Source organism: Coregonus lavaretus (assembly GCF_964263955.1).
Source record: "Coregonus lavaretus genome assembly, chromosome: 10".
In the NCBI taxonomy this organism is placed as follows: Eukaryota; Metazoa; Chordata; class Actinopteri; order Salmoniformes; family Salmonidae; genus Coregonus; species Coregonus lavaretus.
The window spans coordinates 34,158,740-34,177,782 of NC_139997.1; the positions used below are offsets into that span (position 1 = coordinate 34,158,740).

At 42.5% G+C, this 19,043-nt stretch overlaps 1 protein-coding gene across 1 annotated transcript; it reads left to right on the plus strand.

Moving 5' to 3' along the window:
- The first annotated feature begins 13,940 nt into the window (after positions 1-13,940).
- On the plus strand, positions 13,941-19,043 carry LOC311136037 (collagenase 3-like). The gene is made up of 10 exons (XM_084170102.1): positions 13,941-14,069; positions 14,450-14,694; positions 15,071-15,219; positions 16,721-16,849; positions 17,121-17,282; positions 17,471-17,606; positions 17,770-17,903; positions 18,101-18,260; positions 18,387-18,490; positions 18,705-19,043. The coding sequence occupies exons 1-10, from the start codon at positions 13,968-13,970 to the stop codon at positions 18,803-18,805; spliced, it is 1,422 nt and encodes a 473-aa protein (XP_084026228.1). The 5' UTR covers positions 13,941-13,967; the 3' UTR covers positions 18,806-19,043.

Here is a 19,043-nt window from a genome sequence, read left to right on the forward strand (position 1 = left end):
CACACCGGAGCAGCATAATCGAGCACTGGACAGACAAAGCAGATGTTGACTGTCAGAGGGTGGGTTGCATGTGAAGATGGTTGCATGTCCCATTTTAGATTGGCTTGGAATGTCACGCTGAGCGCTTTGGCACTGGATACTACCTCAAGTGGAGCGGTAGCCTCGAGGTTCGAGAGGTGGGCCGGTATTCGAATCCCCAAGAAGCCTGCGGGGAAATCTGCAGGGAGTGAGCGAAAGGGCTTGGATATCCTGTAAACTACCTACCGCTGTTGTGCCCTTAAGCAAAGCACTTTACTCCTAAATGCTCCAGGGGCGCTGCTCGGCAGCATAAAGAATATCTGGGCAAACGGACCAATAAAGCATGTATTGTATTGTATAGACAGCATTTGGCTGCAATTTTCTTATTTTAAATCTTGCTCTACTTGACTTCTACTTAAAGGGCAACTCCGCCACTCTGTCACTTTTCAACCTCATATTCATTATCTCCAGCACCAAACCAGTGTACATATGTGAAAACAGAGCATTTCTATGATATGTGGTTAAAAAGATAAGGTCCTAAACAATACTTTACTGTGACAAAACCAGCAACGAATTTCTAGCCAGAGGGAGGGTATTTTCTTGCTCCCCACGTCACCACAAATATCAGTGTTTGAAAATCATTGTTTTTAAAATGTTTTAACTTTTGATGATGTCATCAGGTATAACTTTTTAATGTTATATTTATTTCTACAAAATGTAGAAATGCGCCATTTTCACATGTGTAGAAACTGGTTTGGTGCTGGAGATAATGAATATGAGGTTAAAAAGTGGGGGTTGCCCTTTAACTTTTATTTGAGCATAAAACAAGGATATTTTTGACTCAGTATGTTTTGCTTTGGTTACAATGGGAAGTTGTGTTCAGTTATTGTAACTGAACTTACTGAGAACCACCACAACTACAAACTTACAGTCAAACTGCCAGACCATTCATAAATTACCATTACTGATCTGAAGCAACGTTCTAATTCACCTACTCCAAATGATGTAGTAGAATTTTGTTTAATATGGTATAGAGATTGCACAAAAGTAAAGCACAAAACTAGCACACTAAAGTTTTTTTGAATTTGCACGACATGCACAAATATGGTACAAGGTACCTTCCCAAACCTTGTCTTCAGAAAAGGTCAGGTATGTTTATGAGTCTTGCAAGACAGAGGAGATTGTGTAGATTGATATAAAATGTTGGTTGACATCCCAGAGATAAAATTAATTGGGGTGCTGATAGATACTTCTGTGCTGGCAGACACCCCATAACAACTCAAAGCAATGTCATGTCAGATTTATGTGGCATAGGTATCCTCACTTTGATGAGACAGGCATCACCCAGATCACCAGCCTGTGGTCAGATATACAGTGCCTCCTTACATTGACGCTGCCTATGAAAACATTGAGATGAACAACATGCTGTTTTTCAAAGGTACTGTAGCACCTCACAGAAATAATCTAGCAACAAATTAACTGGTCGATAACAGGTGGGTCAATTAAAAAAATATATATATTTCACCTTTATTTAACCAGGTAAGCCAGTTGAGAACAAGTTCTCATTTACAACTGCGACCTGGCCAAGATAAAGCAAAGCAGTGCGATAAAAACAACAAATACAGAGTTACATATGGAATAAACAAAACGTACAGTCAATAACACAATAGAAAATCTATATACAGTGTGTGCAAATGTAGTAAGTTATGGAGGTAAGGCAATAAATAGGCCATAATAATTAATAATTACAATTTAGTACTAACACTGGAGTGATAGATGTGCAGAAGAGTATGTGCAAATAGAGATACTGGGGTGCAAATGAGCAAAATAAATAACAATGTAAATAACAATATGAGGATGAGGTAGTTGGATGGGCTAATTACAGATGGGCTGTGTACAGGTGCAGTGATCGGTGAGCTGCTCTGACAACTGATGCTTAAAGATAGTGAGGGAGATAAGTGTCTCCAGCTTCAGAGATTTTTGCAGTTCGTTCCAGTCATTTGCAGCAGAGAACTGGAAGGAATGGTGGCCAAAGGAGGTGTTGGCTTTGGGTATGACCAGTGAGATATACCTGCTGGAACGCATACTACGGGTGGGTGTTGCTATGGTGACCAATGAGATAAGATAAGGCGGGGATTTGCCTAGAAGAGATTTATAGATGACCTGGAGCCAGTGGGTTTGGCGACGAATATGTAGTGAGGGCCAGCAAACGAGAGCGTACAGGTCACAATGGTGGGTAGTATATGGGGCTTTGGTGACAAAACGGATGGCACTGTGATAGACTACATCCAATTTGCTGAGTAGAGTGTTGGAAGTTATTTTGTAAATGACATCGCCGAAGTCAAGGATCGGTAGGATAGTCAGTTTTACGAGGGCATGTTTAGCAGCATGCGTGAAGGAGGCTTTGTTGCGAAATAGGAAGCCGATTCTAGATTTAACTTTGGATTGGAGATGCTTAATGTGAGTCTGGAAGGAGAGTTTACGGTCTAACCAGACACCTAGGTATTTGTAGTTGTCCACATATTCTAAGTCAGACCCGCCGAGAGTAGTGATTCTAGTCGGGCAGGCGGGTGCAAGCAGCGTTCGATTGAAGAGCATGCATTTAGTTTTACTAGCGTTTAAGAGCAGTTGGAGGCCACGGAAGGAGTGTTGTATGGCATTGAGGCTCGTTTGGAGTTTTGTTAACACAGTGTCCAATGAAGGGCCAGATGTATACAAAATGGTGTCGTCTGCGTAGAGGTGGATCTGAGAGTCACCAGCAGCAAAAGCGACAACATTGATATACACAGAGAATAGAGTCGGCCCGAGAATTGAACCCTGTGGCACCCCCATAGAGACTGCCAGAGGTCCAGACAACAGGCCCTCCGATTTGACACATTGAACTCTAATAAATATCCTGCTGTTGCAACTCAATAATAGGAGAGTGACAGTAATTGACAAGAGTGTTGTATGAAGGTACTGCATAATGTGATGAATTAAGACATGACATGTTTGTTTTTTGTAGTGAATGGTAATTACTTTTGTATCTTTCATGCTCCCAGTACTGGGCAGTGAAGCAGCTAAATCTCCTAGAGGGCTACCCCAGAAACATCTCAGACTTTGGCTTCCCCTCCAGGATGAAGGCTATAGATGCTGCACTTCACTTTCACATTGCCTGCCTCACAGTGTTCTTCACTGGGCACGAGTGCTGGAGGTACTCCTTAGACCTATCTAAGACTTGCCATAGACTGACTCCTTTAAGACTGGCTCCCTTTAGACTGACTTTACTTTGGTTCCCATGAGAGACATCCCCTTAGACTTCCTCTTTATCTGCCCACTAACAATGTCACATATACTGATTCAACATATGTGGGTAACGTGGTAATGTCCAATATAGTCACAACATATGCTAACAATTCTATTGCATCATCTGGAATAATGGATCAAGAAACTCTTTTACTCACAGAATACGTCAGTTTATTGTGTTCAACAAGAGAACCATGTTGGTTTCAACCAGAATGGACATTAGGCTACATGTACTGTTATCATAACCTGAGGGCAGTTCTGATTCTGAATGATCGTCAGGTACGATGAGGAGTAGAGAAGGATGGAAGAGGGCTCTCCCTAACCTACTGCCCAACAGTGGCCAGGCATACATACACCCCTGGATGCAGCCATTGTATATGAAGGTAGCTATTGTATAGAAATTGAATCCATGAAAATCAGATTCATTTCTATGTCCTTCCCGAACCCATTAATACAGTGCATTCAGAAGGTTTTCAGACCTTCAGACTTTTTCCAAATTATGTTACGTTACAGCCTTATTCTAAAATGGATTAAATTGTTTTTTCCCCCTCATCAATCTACACACAATGCCACAGAATAACAAAGCAAAAACAGGTTTGTAGACATTTATTCACATTTACTCAGTACTTTGTTGAGGCAGCGATTACAGCCCCGAGTCTTCTTGGGTATGACTCTACAAGCTTGGCACACCTGTATTTGGGGAGTTTCTCCCATTCTTCTCTGCAGATCCTCTCAAGCTCTGTCAAGTTGGATAGGGAGCATCGCTGCACAGCTATTTCAGGTCTCTCCAGAAATGTTTGATCGGGTTCAAGTCCGGTCTCTGGCTGGGTCACTCAAGGACATTCAGAGACTTGTCCCGAAGCCACTCCTGCGTTGTCTTGGCTGTGTACTTAGGGTCGTTGTCCTGTTGGAAGGTGAACTTTCGCCCTAGTCTGAGGTCCTGAGCGCTCTGGAGCAGGTTTTCATCAAGGATCTCTCTGTACTTTGCACCATTCATATTTCAATCGATCCTGACTAGTCTCCCAGTCCCTGCCGCTGAAAAACATTCCCACAGCATGATGCTGCCACCGCCATGCTTCACAGTACGGATGGTGCAAGGTTTCCTCCAGATGTGACGCTTGGCATTCAGGCCAAAGAGTTCAATCTTGGTTTCATCAGACCAGAAAATCTTGTTTCTCATGGTCTAAGAGTCATTTAGGTGCCTTTTGGCAAACTCCAAGAGGGCTGTCATGTGCATTTTACTGAGGAGTGGCTTCCGTCTGGCCACTCTACCATTAAGGCCTGATTGGTGGAGTGCTGCAGAGATGGTTGTTCTTCTGGAAGGTTCTCCCATCTCCACAGAGGAACTCTAGATCTCTGTCAGAGTGACCATAGGGTTCTTGTTCACCTCCCTGACCAAGGCCCTTCTCCCACGATTGTTGTTTGGCCAGGCGGCCAGCTCTAGGAAGAGTCTTGGTGGTTCCAAACTTCTTCCATTTAAGAATAATGGAGGCCACTGTGTTCTTGGGGACCTTCAATGCTGCAGACTATTTTTGGTACCCTTCCCCAGATCTGTGCCTCGAAACAATCCTGTCACGGAGCTCTAGGGACAATTCCTTCGACCTCATGGCTTGGTTTTGCTCTGACATGCACTGTCAACTGTGGGACCTTATATAGACAGGTGTGTGCCTTTCCAAATCATGTCCAATCAATTAAAGTTACCACAGGAAGACTCCGATCAAGTTGTACAAACATCTCAAGGATGATAAATGGAAACAGGATGTACCTGAGCTCAATTTCGAGTCTTATAGTAAAGGGTATTTCTGTTTTTGATTTTAATAAATGTGCAAACATTACTAATAACCTGTTCTTGCTTTGTCATTATGGGGTATTGTATGTAGATTGATGAGGATTTTTTTTTTAATCCATTTTTAAAATAAGGCTGTAATGTAACAAAATGTGGAAGAAGTAAAGGGGTCTGAATACTTTCCGAATGCACTGTACATACAGTGCCTTGCAAAAGTATTCATCCCTCTTGGCGTTTTTCCTATTTTGTTGCATTACAACCTGTAATATAAATTGATTTTTATTTGGATTTCATGTAATGGACATACACAAAATAGTCCAAATTGTTGAAGTGAAATGAAAAATATTACTTGTTTCCAAAAATTATAATAAAGAAATAACGCAAAAGTGGTGCGTGCATATGTATTCACCCCCTTTGCTATGAAGCCCCTAAATAAGATCTGGTGCAACCAATTACCTTCAGAAGTCACATAATTAGTAAAATAAAGTCCACCTGTGTGCAATCTAAGTGTCACATGATCTGTCACATGACCTCAGTATATATACACACCTGTTCTGCCCCAGGGTCTGCAACACCACTAAGCAAGGGGCATCACCAAGCAAGCGGCACCATGAAGACCAAGGAGCTCTCCAAACAGGTCTGGGACAAAGTTGTGGAGAAGTACAGAACAGGGTTGGGTAATAAAAAAATATTAGAAACTTTGAACATCCCACGGAGCACCATTAAATCCATTATAAAAAAATTGAAAGAATATAGCACCACAACAAACCTGCCAAGAGAGGGCCGCCCACCAAAACTCACGGACCAGGCAATGAGGGCATTAATCAGAGAGGCAACAAAGAGACCAAAGATAACCCTGAAGGAGCTGCAAAGCTCCACAGCGGAGATTGGAGTATCTGCCCATAGGACCACTTTAAGCCGTACACTCCACAGAGCTGGGCTTTACGGAAGAGTGGCCAGAAAAAAAGCCATTGCTTAAAGAAAAAAATACCCAAACATATGGAAGAAGGTACTCTGGTCAGATGAGACTAAAATTGAGCTTTTTGGTCATCAAGGAAAACGCTATGTCTGGCGCAAACCCAACACCTCACATCACCCCGAGAACACCATCCCCACAGTGAAGCATGGTGGTGGCAGCATCATGCTGTGGGGATGTTTTTCATCGGCAGGGACTGGGAAACTGGTCAGAATTGAAGGAATGATGGATGGCGCTAAATACAGGGAAATTCTTGAGGGAAACCAGTTTCAGTCTTCCAGAGATTTGAGACTGGGACGGAGGTTCACCTTCCAGCAGGACAATGACCCTAAGCATACTGCTAAAGCAACACTCGAGTGGTTTAAGGGGAAACATTTAAATGTCTTGGAATGGCCTAGTCAAAGCCCAGACCTCAATCTAATTGAGAATCTGTGGTATGACTTAAAGATTGCTGTACACCAGTGGAATACATCCAACTTGAAGGAGCTGGAGCAGTTTTGCCGAAGAATGGGCAAAGATCCCAGTGGCTAGATGTGCCAAGCTTATAGAGACATACCCCAAGAGACTTGCAGCTGTAATTGCCGCAAAAGGTGGTTCTACAAAGTATTGACTTTGGGGGGGTGAATAGTTATGCACGCTCAAGTTTTCTGTTTTTTTTGTCTTATTTCTTGTTTGTTTCACAATAAAAAATATTTTGCATCTTCAAAGTGGTAGGCATGTTGTGTAAATCAAATGATACAAACCCCCCCAAAATCCATTTTAATTCCAGGTTGTAAGGCAACAAAATAGGAAAAATGCCAAGGGGGGTGAACACTTTAGCAAGCCATTGTATGTGGGTAATGTGGTTATGTCCAATATAGTCACAACATATGCTAACAATTCTATTGCATCATCTGGAACAATGGATGATCAATAAACTATTTTGCTCACAGAATATGTCAGTTTATTGTGTTCAACAAGGGAACCATGTTAGTTTCAACCATAATGGATATTAGGCTACATGTACTGTTATCATAATCTGAGAGCAGTTCTGATTCTGAATGATCTTCAGGTACGATGAGGAGTAGAGAAGGATGAAAGAGGGCTCTCCCAAACCTACTGCCCAACAGTGGCCAGGCATACATACACCCCTGGATGCAGCCATTGTATATGAAGGTAGCTATGGTATATAAATTGCATCCATGAAAATCAGATTCATTTCTAAGTCCTTCCCGAACCCATATATACATACCATAGAACTTGAGTTCTGCCTGAATGTCATTACACTCCATATACTCAACTACCTTTTCTATTTCCAACAGAATTAATCTACTTCTTCAAGGGAAACGTTCAGTATAAATATGACCCCAAATGCAAACATGTCACTGCCATGGGGCCTGCCAATGAGTTGCTGTACTGTACAGGAGGGGAGATGGCTGATCCATTTTCTGCTCAAAGCCTTACACTCTACCTGGCTTCACCCCAGAGACTGTTGTCCAAATTTGGGAAGACTCAATAGAGGAACGTAGTCATAAGCATGACATAGATTGGTGTCATTCTGTTCTGCTGAAAACCACAACAAGTTGGTTTACATCACAGGAAACTTATGAAATAGCGATTAAATGCTTGTTTTGAAATCCTGAGTTGAATTGACAGGGTGCTGTCTGATTCAAGGTGTTGAATGATTATGTGATGTGACTCTACTTGACAATGATGGCATGTTTACCATATCAAATGATACAATAAATAAAGCGTCATGTTAGAAAAAGTCTACAAAAAAGTCTAACAGCCCAGGAACTACTGTCTAGCATTGATACACTGTCTACTGATTATTGTGCATTTGTTCTGTTAAATAAATTATATATAAAATGTATAAACTATACAATTATTATATATTGAGTGTGAAATGCTCTGTCATTATATTGAAACAATAATTACAATCTTGTGGAAGTTTTCATCAAATGGAAGTGGCCTCCACAAAAGTGTTCCGCTCTCACCGGAAGGCTACGTGTCATACTGTAATGACGGGATTGCTTGTGTCTGTGTCATAGGGGTAGAACCCCTCCCAAAAAATACTTTAGGAACCATTTAACCATCGATATTGATGTGATCAATCTCAGTCAGTCACTCAAATACTGTAAGAATTATGAATTGCATCATTATTGCATTGGGTCATAAAATTAAAATAATGTCTATAAGGTTGACTGATACTATTGCCTGTCACCATCACCTGCTGAGACCATTGAGACATATGTGGGAAGGATAGTTCCTCTCGTTGCCCAAAGATTGCAGATGCTTACTGAAACATAAGTGTACTTGCCCACAGCTAGATTGTATACCAGCTAACAATGAATGAAAGCCAACAGCGTAAAAATGAAATTAGGTGTTGATAGCCTACATCTTGAGGTCATTTGGCGACGTTCCAATTAAGTCTCTTAAGGGTTTTGGAGCGACGGTAATCCCACTGATGTTCTGAGAATATTCTAAGAACGTTGCATGATGGTCACAAGGAAACATTCACTGGGGGACCTTTTTCTAGTACCCTGTATCTTCTAAGGACGTCACTGAGGACAATGTCAGGACATTCTCAGGACTTTCATTTTACTAGTCCTTAGGATGTTGCGTGATGGTCCCAAGGGAACGTTCTCTGGGGGACCGTTCCAGGTTTGTCCTGGGGATGTCTTTAGGACATTCTTGGGACATTGTGTAATGGCCCCCTGGAAGTCCCCTGAACGTTCTTGGGACGTTGTGTCATGGTCCCCTGGAGGTTTCTGTCACGTGATGGTTTCAAAGGAACGTTCTCTAGGGGACCTTTGTGTAGTTCCCTGTAAGTTACCAGGACATCATGGAGGACCATGTCAGGACCATGTGAGGACGTTTTTAGGATGTTCTCAGGACTTTCTATTTACTAGTGGTTAGGACTTTGCGTGATGGTCCCAAGGGAACGTTCTCTGGGGGATCTTGTCATAGTTCCCGGTTTGTCCCGGGGACGTCTTTATGACGTTCTAGGGCCAATGTGTCATGGTCCCATGAAGGTCCCCTGAACGTTCTTGGGACGTTGTGTCATGGTCCCCTGGAGGTTTTGTCACGTGATGGTCCCAGGTGTCCCAAACCATTATAATTAAAGTCATGAAATGGTATGGATGTTTTAAGGTATGTGTTATGCTGTTCAGCTAAATAAGTGATTACATTTGACATGATCACTTTGTACTGACTTTTCAAAACAATCTGTAGAATTTCAGAAGTCCCCTACACATTCCTTACCTATAATACATCTCTGCAAAAGAAAACCATCTGCACTGCTATTTTAGTTATCAGTTAATCTGATTGATCTCTCATTGATTTAATTGACTTATTTCAGCCATTTGAGTTTGGGTTTTCAGTATAGTTGTCTAAATGTTAGTGGTGCATATTATTCTATTTTAATGTCACTCCTGAATCATTATCATAAATACAATCATTTGTCTTCAGTGTATTTTTAACAGAGCTGAGATTTACTTTGAAGTGCAAAGTGTAGGAATAGGCCTACAGGTGAAATCAGTCATTGATACAGACATGGTGGCGTAGGAGGAAGACCGGAATGCCGTGAACCAAGAGGTTGTATGAATAAACATACGTAATGTAATAATGTATGTCAAAGTGTCAAATATCTAAGTTGAAAACACTATGTTAAAAGCACTGTTTGTGTGGGTGTCTCTAGCATTGCCAATAGACAAAGAAGATGGCGCCAACAGACAAGGCAGCTCTGCTTCTAGCTCCTAAGCAACTTTGCAGTATTTCGTTTTTTTGTGTTATTTCTTCCATTATTAGTCCAGAACGTTTTTTGTGTTATTACATACAGCCGCAAATAACTTTTGGACATCAGAGCGGCGCTAACTCACCAGTGTTATGACCAGAAATACAACTTTCCAGAATTGGATCCTTTGTTCGTACCCCCCAGGGCAATTTAACTTTTCCCAGAGGCTGCTTCAAGATGCCGCCGGCGGAGAAGAGATATTCAGATTGGACTTCTAGTCCGACTCAGGAGGCATGCACACCATCCACCGCTTCAAAGTATTTTACTCACTAATGTTCAGTCCTTGGACAATAAAGTAGACGAGCTCAGGGTGAGGATCTCCATCCAGAGAGACATCAGGGACTGTAACATACTCTGTTTCATGGAATCATGGCTCTCTCCGGATATACTGTCCCCGTCCATACAGCCAGCTGGGTTCTCAGTACATCGCGCAGACAGGAATAAAAAACTATCCGGGAAGAAGAAAGGCGGTGGTGTATGTTTCATGATTAACATGTGATTGTGATAACGTACAGGAACTCAAGTCCTTTTCTTCATACTGACATAGAATGTCTCACAATCAAATGTCGACCGTATTACCTCCCAAGAGAATTATCTTCGGTTATAGTAATATTCCCCCTCAAGCCGATACCATGACTGCCCTAAAAGGAACGTTACTGGACTTTTAACAAAGCAAATTTGAGGAAAACGCTACCGAAGTTCTATCAACATTTTGCCTGTAGCACTCGCGCTACAAAAACTCTCGACCATTGCTACTCCCCATTCTGGGATGGCTACAAGGCCCTCCCCCGCTCTCCCTTCGGCAAATCAGATCACGACTCCATTTTGCTCCTCCCTTAATATAGGCAGAAACTCAAACAGGAAGTACCCGTGCTAAGGTAATTAAAACGCTGGTCTGACCAATCAGAATCCATGCTTCAAGATTGTTTTGATCATGCGGACTGGGATATGTTCCGGGTTGCCTATGAGAAAAACATTGACGTATACACGGACACGGGGGATGTTGTTCCTACTGTGACTATTAAAACCTACCCAAACCAAAACCTGTGGATAGATGGCAGCATTCACGCAAAACTGAAAGCACGAACCACCGCATTTAACCATGGCAAGGTGACTGGGAATATGGTTGAATACAAAACAGTGTAATTATTCCCTCCGTAAGGCAATCAAACAGGCAAAACATCAGTACAGAGACAAAGTGGAGTCGCAATTCAACGACACAAGATGTATGTGGCAGGCTCTACACACAGTCACAGATTACAAAGGGAAAACCAGCCACGTCGCGGACACCGACGTCTTGCTCCCGGACAAGCTAAACACCTTCTTCGCCCGCTTTGAGGATAACACAGTGCCACCGACGCGGCCCGCTCCCAAGGACTGTGGGCTCTAATTCACCGTGGCCGACGTGAGTAAGACATTTAAGAGTGTTAAACCTCGCAAGGCTGCCGGCCCAGACCGCATACCAAGCCGCATCCTCAGAGCATGCACAGACCAGCTGGCTGGAGTGTTTACAGACATATTCAATCTCTTCTTTATCCCAGTCTGCTGTCCCCACTTGCTTCCATTGTTACTGTACCCAGGAAAGCAAAAGTAACTGAACTAAATGACTATTTCCCCGTAGCACTCACTTCTGTCATCATGAAGTGCTTTGAGAGGCTAGTTAAGGATCATATCACCTCAACCTTACCTGACACCCTAGACCCACTTCAATTTGCATTCCGCCCCAATAGAGCCACAGATGATGCAATCACCATTGCACTGCACACTGCCCTATCCCATCTGGACAAGAGGAATATCCATGTAAGAATGTTGTTCGTTGACTATAGTTCAGACTTCAACACCATAGTACCATCCAAGCTCATCATTAAGCTCGGGGCCCTGATGGGCCTCCCCCAGGTAGTGAAGGTAGGAAACAACACCTCCACTACGCTGATCCACAACACAGGGGCCCCACAAGGGTGCGTGCTCAGCCCCCTCCTGTAGTCCCTGTTCACCCATGACTGTGTGGCCACGCACGCCGCCAACTCAATCATCAAGTTTGCAGACGACACAACAGTGGTAGGCCTGATTAACAACAATGACGAGACAGCCTACAGGGAGAAGGTGAGGGCCCTGGCGGAGTGGTGCCAGGAAAATAACCTCTCCCTCAACAAAACGAAGGAGCTGATCGTGGACTTCAGGAGACAACAGTGAGAGCACGCACCAATTCACATCGACAGGTCGCAGTGGAGAAGGTGAAAAGCTTCAAGTTCCTCGGCGTACACATCCCTGACAATCTAAAATGGTCCACCCACACAGACAGGGTGGTGAAGAAGGCGCAACAGCGCCTCTACAACCTCAGGAGGCTGAAGAAATTTGTCTTGGCCCCTAAGACCCTCACAAACTTTTACAGATGTACAATTGAGAGCATCCTGTCGGGATGAATCACTGCCTGGTACGGCAACTGCAGCCCGCAACCGCAGGGCTCTCCAGAGGGTGGTGCGGTCTGCCCAATGTATCACCAGGGGCACACTGCCTGCCCTCCAGGACACCTACAACACCTGATGTCACAGGAAGGCCAAAAAGATAATCAAGGACATCAACCACCAGAGCCATGGCCTGTTCACCCCGCTATCATCCAGAAGGTGAGGTCAGTGCAGGTGCATCAAAGCTGGGACCGAGAGACTGAAAAACAGCTTCTATCTCAAGGCCATCAGATTGTTAAATAGCCATCACCAGCCGGCTACCACCCGGTTGCTCAACCCAGCACCTTAGAGGCTGCTGCCCTATATACATAGACATGGAATCACTGGTCACTTTAAATGGAATACTAGTCACTTTAATAATGTTTACATACTGTTTTACTCATTTCCTATGTATATACTGTAGTCTACTGTATTTTAGTCAATACCACCCAGACATTATAATATATTATAATATATATTTCTTAATTCCATTATTTTACTTTAAAATTTGTGTGTATTGTTGTGAATTGTTAGATACTACTGCACTGTTGGAGCTAGGAACACAAGCATTTCGCTACACCCGCAACAACATCTGCTAAATATATGTGTGTGACCAATACAATTTGATTTGATATGATTTAAAGAGCTGTGACTGGATCAGTGGTTCACCAATCAGGGCCTTGATGGGCTTTGCAACAGTAACAAGGGGTAATGTGTTACTAAACTAGGATGGGGGTGGGGGGGGGGCATTTCTTTGCGACCATCAGGTGACGTCCTCCGGACAAACCGAGAACTAGACAAAAAACTCCAGGGAACTATGACACAAAGTCCCAAGAACTTCCTACAACGTCCCCGGGGACATCCCTGGGACCAACAGGGAACTAGACAAAACCTCCAGGGGACCATGACACAACGTCCTGATGACTTTAGGCGACCATTTCGTGACATCCTAACGACTCATTGTTGTTTGCAGGGGAGATACTACGAAGGAGCAGAGACCTTAACGCCAAGACTAATGTATTGCATGTATTGTAATCTTTTCTAATAAATGATTAAACAAATATGTGTCATTTCCTGTCTGAACTTTAGATGATCGAAATAATCCTTCTTTCTTATACATGCAATAACACACCTTTCTGAGGGAGTGATACATTCCAGTACAACAACAAAAATTCACACACACTTGGTGATAATGTAGAATGTGAAATATCAAATACTGTAGATTGGTATGTCAGCATATTTAAAGCTTGTTAAAGCATTATTTAAAGCTTTTTTTGTGTCTGAATACATTTTTGGCAGTATTCTTTTTTCCAACTTATAGTACATAATGATCAGTTAGATCTAGATAAAAAAAGTACATATTTCCATTGGGACATAAATGATTAACATAACGATCAATCAATGACTTGATTATGTGACAAATAACAAATATGACAATGTGTAAATACAGTAGATTAAGGCAGTGTTTTTGTCTTTGTCATAATTCCTTTGTTATGGAAAATGTGTTTGCTGATCTGTCATCACCTTTTACATTACCTTGATTTCCTTCCTCTTGTTTGATGATGAGGGTTTTGACAGTGATTACTCACTGAGACATTACCCAACTCCCCAGGCTTTAAGCCTATATAAGACAACCCCTGGCCACACACCACACAAACAAGACGCTCTCAAGGAAGAAGCATCATGAAGACTTTAAATCTGTGCTTACTACTAGTCAGCCTGGCAATAGTGGTTTACTCTTTGCCAGTATCGCCACCTACTGAAGAAGATGAAGCCCTAGCAGAGGTATGCTTTTTGTCAAATATTTTGGAAGGAGGGTCTTTATGGGTTTCACAACTGAAAATATTATGATGGAACAGATGTGTTCATGTTACTTCATATGGATCAGTCAGGTCGAATGTGTTCTCAATGACTTACCTGGTTAAATAAAGGGGGAAAAAAAAAGATATATATATATATTATAATTGGTTGTGTTGAAGAGCAAGAACTATTGAAATCCTTGCTTAGTTAGTTGCTATACTCATAACACAATAAAGTCATTCTGTAATTGAATTCTTGCTGTGTGAGCCTTGTACACATACCAGAGGAGATTATATTCATAACTGTAGTAAATGGCACTATAATGTACTATCATTATAACTTCATGCTTGCTGTGTTTTCTGTAGACGTACCTAAAGAGGTTCTTTAACCTGACGGAGGAGACGGGTCCGATGTTCAGACGGGGGCCCAGCCAGCGGAGCAGGAAAGTCAGCGAGATGCAGAGGTTCTTTGGCCTCAAGGTGACAGGAACCTTGGACGCTGAGACCGTGACGATGATGAAGAAGCCACGCTGCGGGGTACCTGACGTCCAACTCAGCCGATTCACCACCTTCGATAACCTTAAGTGGCAGACAAACCAGCTTACTTACAGGTGAGAAGAGTGAGAAAAACAAGTTGACCATGGTGAATTGATACTTAGCAAAAGTAGGGTTTGTAATGTTAACATTTAGTTAGTTGCAATACCAATTAGGTGGTCTTTACATTTTGAGAAAAACACTCAACTACACCAAACTGTTTGTTGCACTCACCACTGTAAGTCGCTCTGCATAAGAGTGTCTGCTAAATGACTAAAATAAAATAAAAATTAATGTGTCAATCAAAGGTTTTGTATTGGCAAACATCAAATTATACACAGAGACACTATGAGTGATAGGCCAAAGTCAGGGTTTGCTGAACAAACCAAAAAACTTTTTCTACATGGAGAAATATTTTTCTAATGTTGACTGTTGGTCTATTGTCTTCTTCAGAATTGAGAACTACACTCCTGACATGTCTGTGGCTGAGGTGGACAACTCCATAGAGAGAGCACTACAGGTGTGGGCCAAGGTCTCCCCCCTGAGGTTCACCCGTATCTACAGCGGCACCGCTGACATCATGATCTCCTTCGGCAACAGAAGTAAGAAACTTGTATCTTACCTAACACAATGTTAATGTGACCTACTGAAACAGAATTCCTTAAATATTTAGAAAGTGTAACATGGAAGTACTTGGATGGGTTACTGAATATGTTTGTCAAAGCTACTAATAAGCTATTATAACAATAATATTGGTACAAGACCATAGGTCTGATGCACCAACATGTCATACTGTACATGTACACTAAGAATGCACACATTTAAAGATCCACTCCATGTATATATATATATATATATATATATATTAATTTCTCTGTTGGAAAAACATAATTCCAAGTATAAAAAGTACAGTAAAGTACACACACTTAAGGGTGAAAAAATATGTTTTGAGCAAAATAGTGTTTTTTTAGACAATTGCTAAATTCAACGAGTTGGCAATTAAATGAGCTGGTTTGATCGGTGCACTCTGATATCATCGGCCTCCCCCCTTGCCTGGATGGATGGGTTCAGTAACCCATCCATCCAGGCTCTGCTGTAGCCGGCCGCAACCGGGAGACCAATGGGGCGGCGCACAATTGGCCCAGCGTCGTCCAGGGTAGGGGAGGGAATGGCCGGCAGGGAGGTAGCTCAGTTGGTAGAGCATGGCGAAAAAATAAATAAATAAAAATAAAATATTCTAAAAAGAATAATGTATGCACTAACTGTAAGTCGCTCTGGATAAGAGCGTCTGCTAAATGACGTAAATGTAAATGTAAAAGAGGAAAGGCCCAACCCCCAACTTGTGCCATTTCATTAGGAGCCCTGCACCAGCTACTAAAATGCACCTTTTGTGAGGTAAATCAGGTGATAAATGAGGTGCTAGGGAGGCTGGAGTTGGTCTTCAAAACTGAAAAATGAAAGACAGACAGACACTTAAAAGGCTCTCAGGATGTTTGAGTAGCAGGGTTAGAAAGGGAGGGAGGGAGATACCTGTGGAGGATCCACTCTTTACATTCCTCCTGTCAGAGCACAGTGCAGATATATTCAGACATTATGACAGTATTCCCTGGCTAAAAGCCATTGAACAGAGGGGCACCCTCCGCCCCATACCACTTACATAACCAACATCAACACCACTCATAAACAAACACATCCACAATGGCATCAGTATCATAACACTGCTTGTCCCCCTCACTGTAATCTGTCTTTACACAGTTTGATGAGTTGAAAGGGTGTTATTAGAGTCATTTTGCCTTATGTCACCCTCTGGGGTGTTACATTGGGCCCATGTAAGTGCATCGGTTTGAGAAACAAACATTAATAATTCATTTTGTTATATACATTATGCATTTGTCCTCATAATAATAATAATAATATGCCATTTAGCAGACGCTTTTATCCAAAGCGACTTACAGTCATGCGTGCATACATTTTTTGTGTATGGGTGGTCCCGGGGATCGAACCCACTACCTTGGCGTTACAAGCGCCGTGCTCTACCAGTTGAGCTACAGAGGACCACCTCATCTCTGATGGCTCATACTATTATTTCTCCTGTCTGTGTAGATCATGGTGATTTCTACCCCTTCGATGGCCCTGAAGGCACCCTGGCCCATGCCTTCGCCCCCGGCGCTGACATTGGAGGAGATGCTCATTTTGACGATGACGAGTACTTCACCTTCAGCTCAACCAGAGGTGAGACCCTCTATCACAACAATAAATGTGGAACATGACTTAATTTACTACATTTACCCTGTTTCAATTGTAGGACAATCTTGGGTGAAGTGTCAGGTAGCCTAGCGGTTAAGAGCGTTGGGCCAGTAACCGAAAGGTTGCTGATTTGAATCCACAAGCCGACTTGGTGAAAAATATATCGATGTGCCCTTGTTAAAAGCGTCTGCTAAAATGTAAATGTCATGAAAATTGCCACAAAATAGTAGAAGAATGATGTATTTTCATCATATAGGGTACAACCTGTTCTTGGTGGCTGCCCATGAGTTTGGCCATTCCCTGGGTCTCAGCCACTCCGGCGACCCTGGAGCGCTGATGTTCCCAGTGTACAGCTACACAGAGCCCAGAACCTTCTCTCTGCCTCGTGATGACGTCAACGGCATCCAGTACATATACGGTCAGTATTGAATTATCTTTTCTCTTTCTGCCCTGTTTGGTTTAGCTTTATATTGCTGTATTCCACTTCTTTTGACTGACTAACAAAAAGGCTCATGCAAAATACGTTATATTATTGATCTCCAAGTAACTCATTTATGAGACTGTCCAATATTGGAATTGGAACTAATGAGTATCTGTGTCCTCCAGGCCCAAACCCAGATGTTAACCCTAACCCAGATAAGCCCGACCCTACACCCGCTTCCACCCCTGATGCCTGTGACCCCACCCTGGTCCTGGATGCTGTCACCACTCTGCGTGGGGAGAAGATGTTCTTCAAGGGCAGGTACAGTACATCATATAGCCTAGATCAGATGTTCAGTGACTTATGGTAACCTACAGCTCAGACACAGCCAATGAATGACACTGTTTCCCAGAGAAACAAAATGGTTGCCGTGTAATCTGTGATCCAGAGCTCTAACGTCCTGATGTCCTCCCTCCATCTTCAGGTTCTTCTGGCGTATTTACCCTCAGAGCAGCAAACCACAGCAGAACCTCATCAAGACTTTCTGGCCCGAACTCCCCAACAACATCAATGCAGCTTATGAGAGCATTCTATCTGACAGAGTGTTCCTCTTTAAAGGTATTGCAGAGTCACCAATTGCCTCAAATTAGCCCTTGTATGGCTGTAGTCTCCACGTGGTGTCTAGACAACAACTGTGGAGGCTAGAACCATATCAGCACTAGCCTCCCTATATGCCTGTAATGAATACTGTGTGAATACATTAACCTGTTTAATTGGAGTCATATCTCAGTAATACTCTGTCACTGTCCCTGCAGATCGTCAGGTCTGGGCTCTCTATGGCTATGACATCGTCCCCGGGTATCCCAGAAACCTGAAGAGCTTGGGTCTGCCCAGGACTGTGAAGAAAGTTGACGCCGCACTGTACGATGAAGATTCTCGCAAGACCTTGTTCTTCGTTGGCGACTACTACTACAGGTTAGTGGAGTCTAGTTTATCATTACAAGCTATATAATTTATTGTCACTTTTCTATGTATTGTATGTTGCCATTAGATATTGATGTCAAGAGCATCACAATCTCACTAATATTTATTTTATCATAGTTATGATGAGGAAATGAAAAGCATGGACAGAGGTTTCCCCAAGCGTGTGGATGAACAGTTCCCAGGCATGACAAGCAAAGTGACTGCAGCCTTCCAAGTCCGAGGTGAGCGTGATACAGCATCTAAGCACACAACTGTGCATTACAAGCCAAGGAGAAGTAAATATAAAACATATTATTTTCTACCTTCTAAAGTTTTCATTGAATATAAGAAAATCCCCTGAATAGTCCTATTAAGTCCTATTTTAGATTTTCTTGAGCATTGATAGGTTCTCAGTGTGGCATGTTGCTAACCTCTCTACCCTATATGGTTTTACAGGCTTCACCTACCTCTATAGTGGCCCCTACGTGTTTGAATACAACATGGGGACCAGAAGACAGCTCCGTGTGCTAGGAAACAGCTACTTCCTGCCTTGTTAGATCATCGACCATAATGAGACGTTTAAGCAGCAGCTGTGAACAATGATTAATTTAGGCAAATGACAAAGTTGTTTCTAACATGAAGTTGTTGTTTAAATATCTATTTATGTATCTAAATTATTTTATATTTTTCTTGACTAAATTGTAACCTAAATAAGATGAAAAAATGAATGTATTGAATGTAGGCCAAACATGTTTGTACACTTTGCATATTCAAATAAATTCCAAGTTTTAGTGA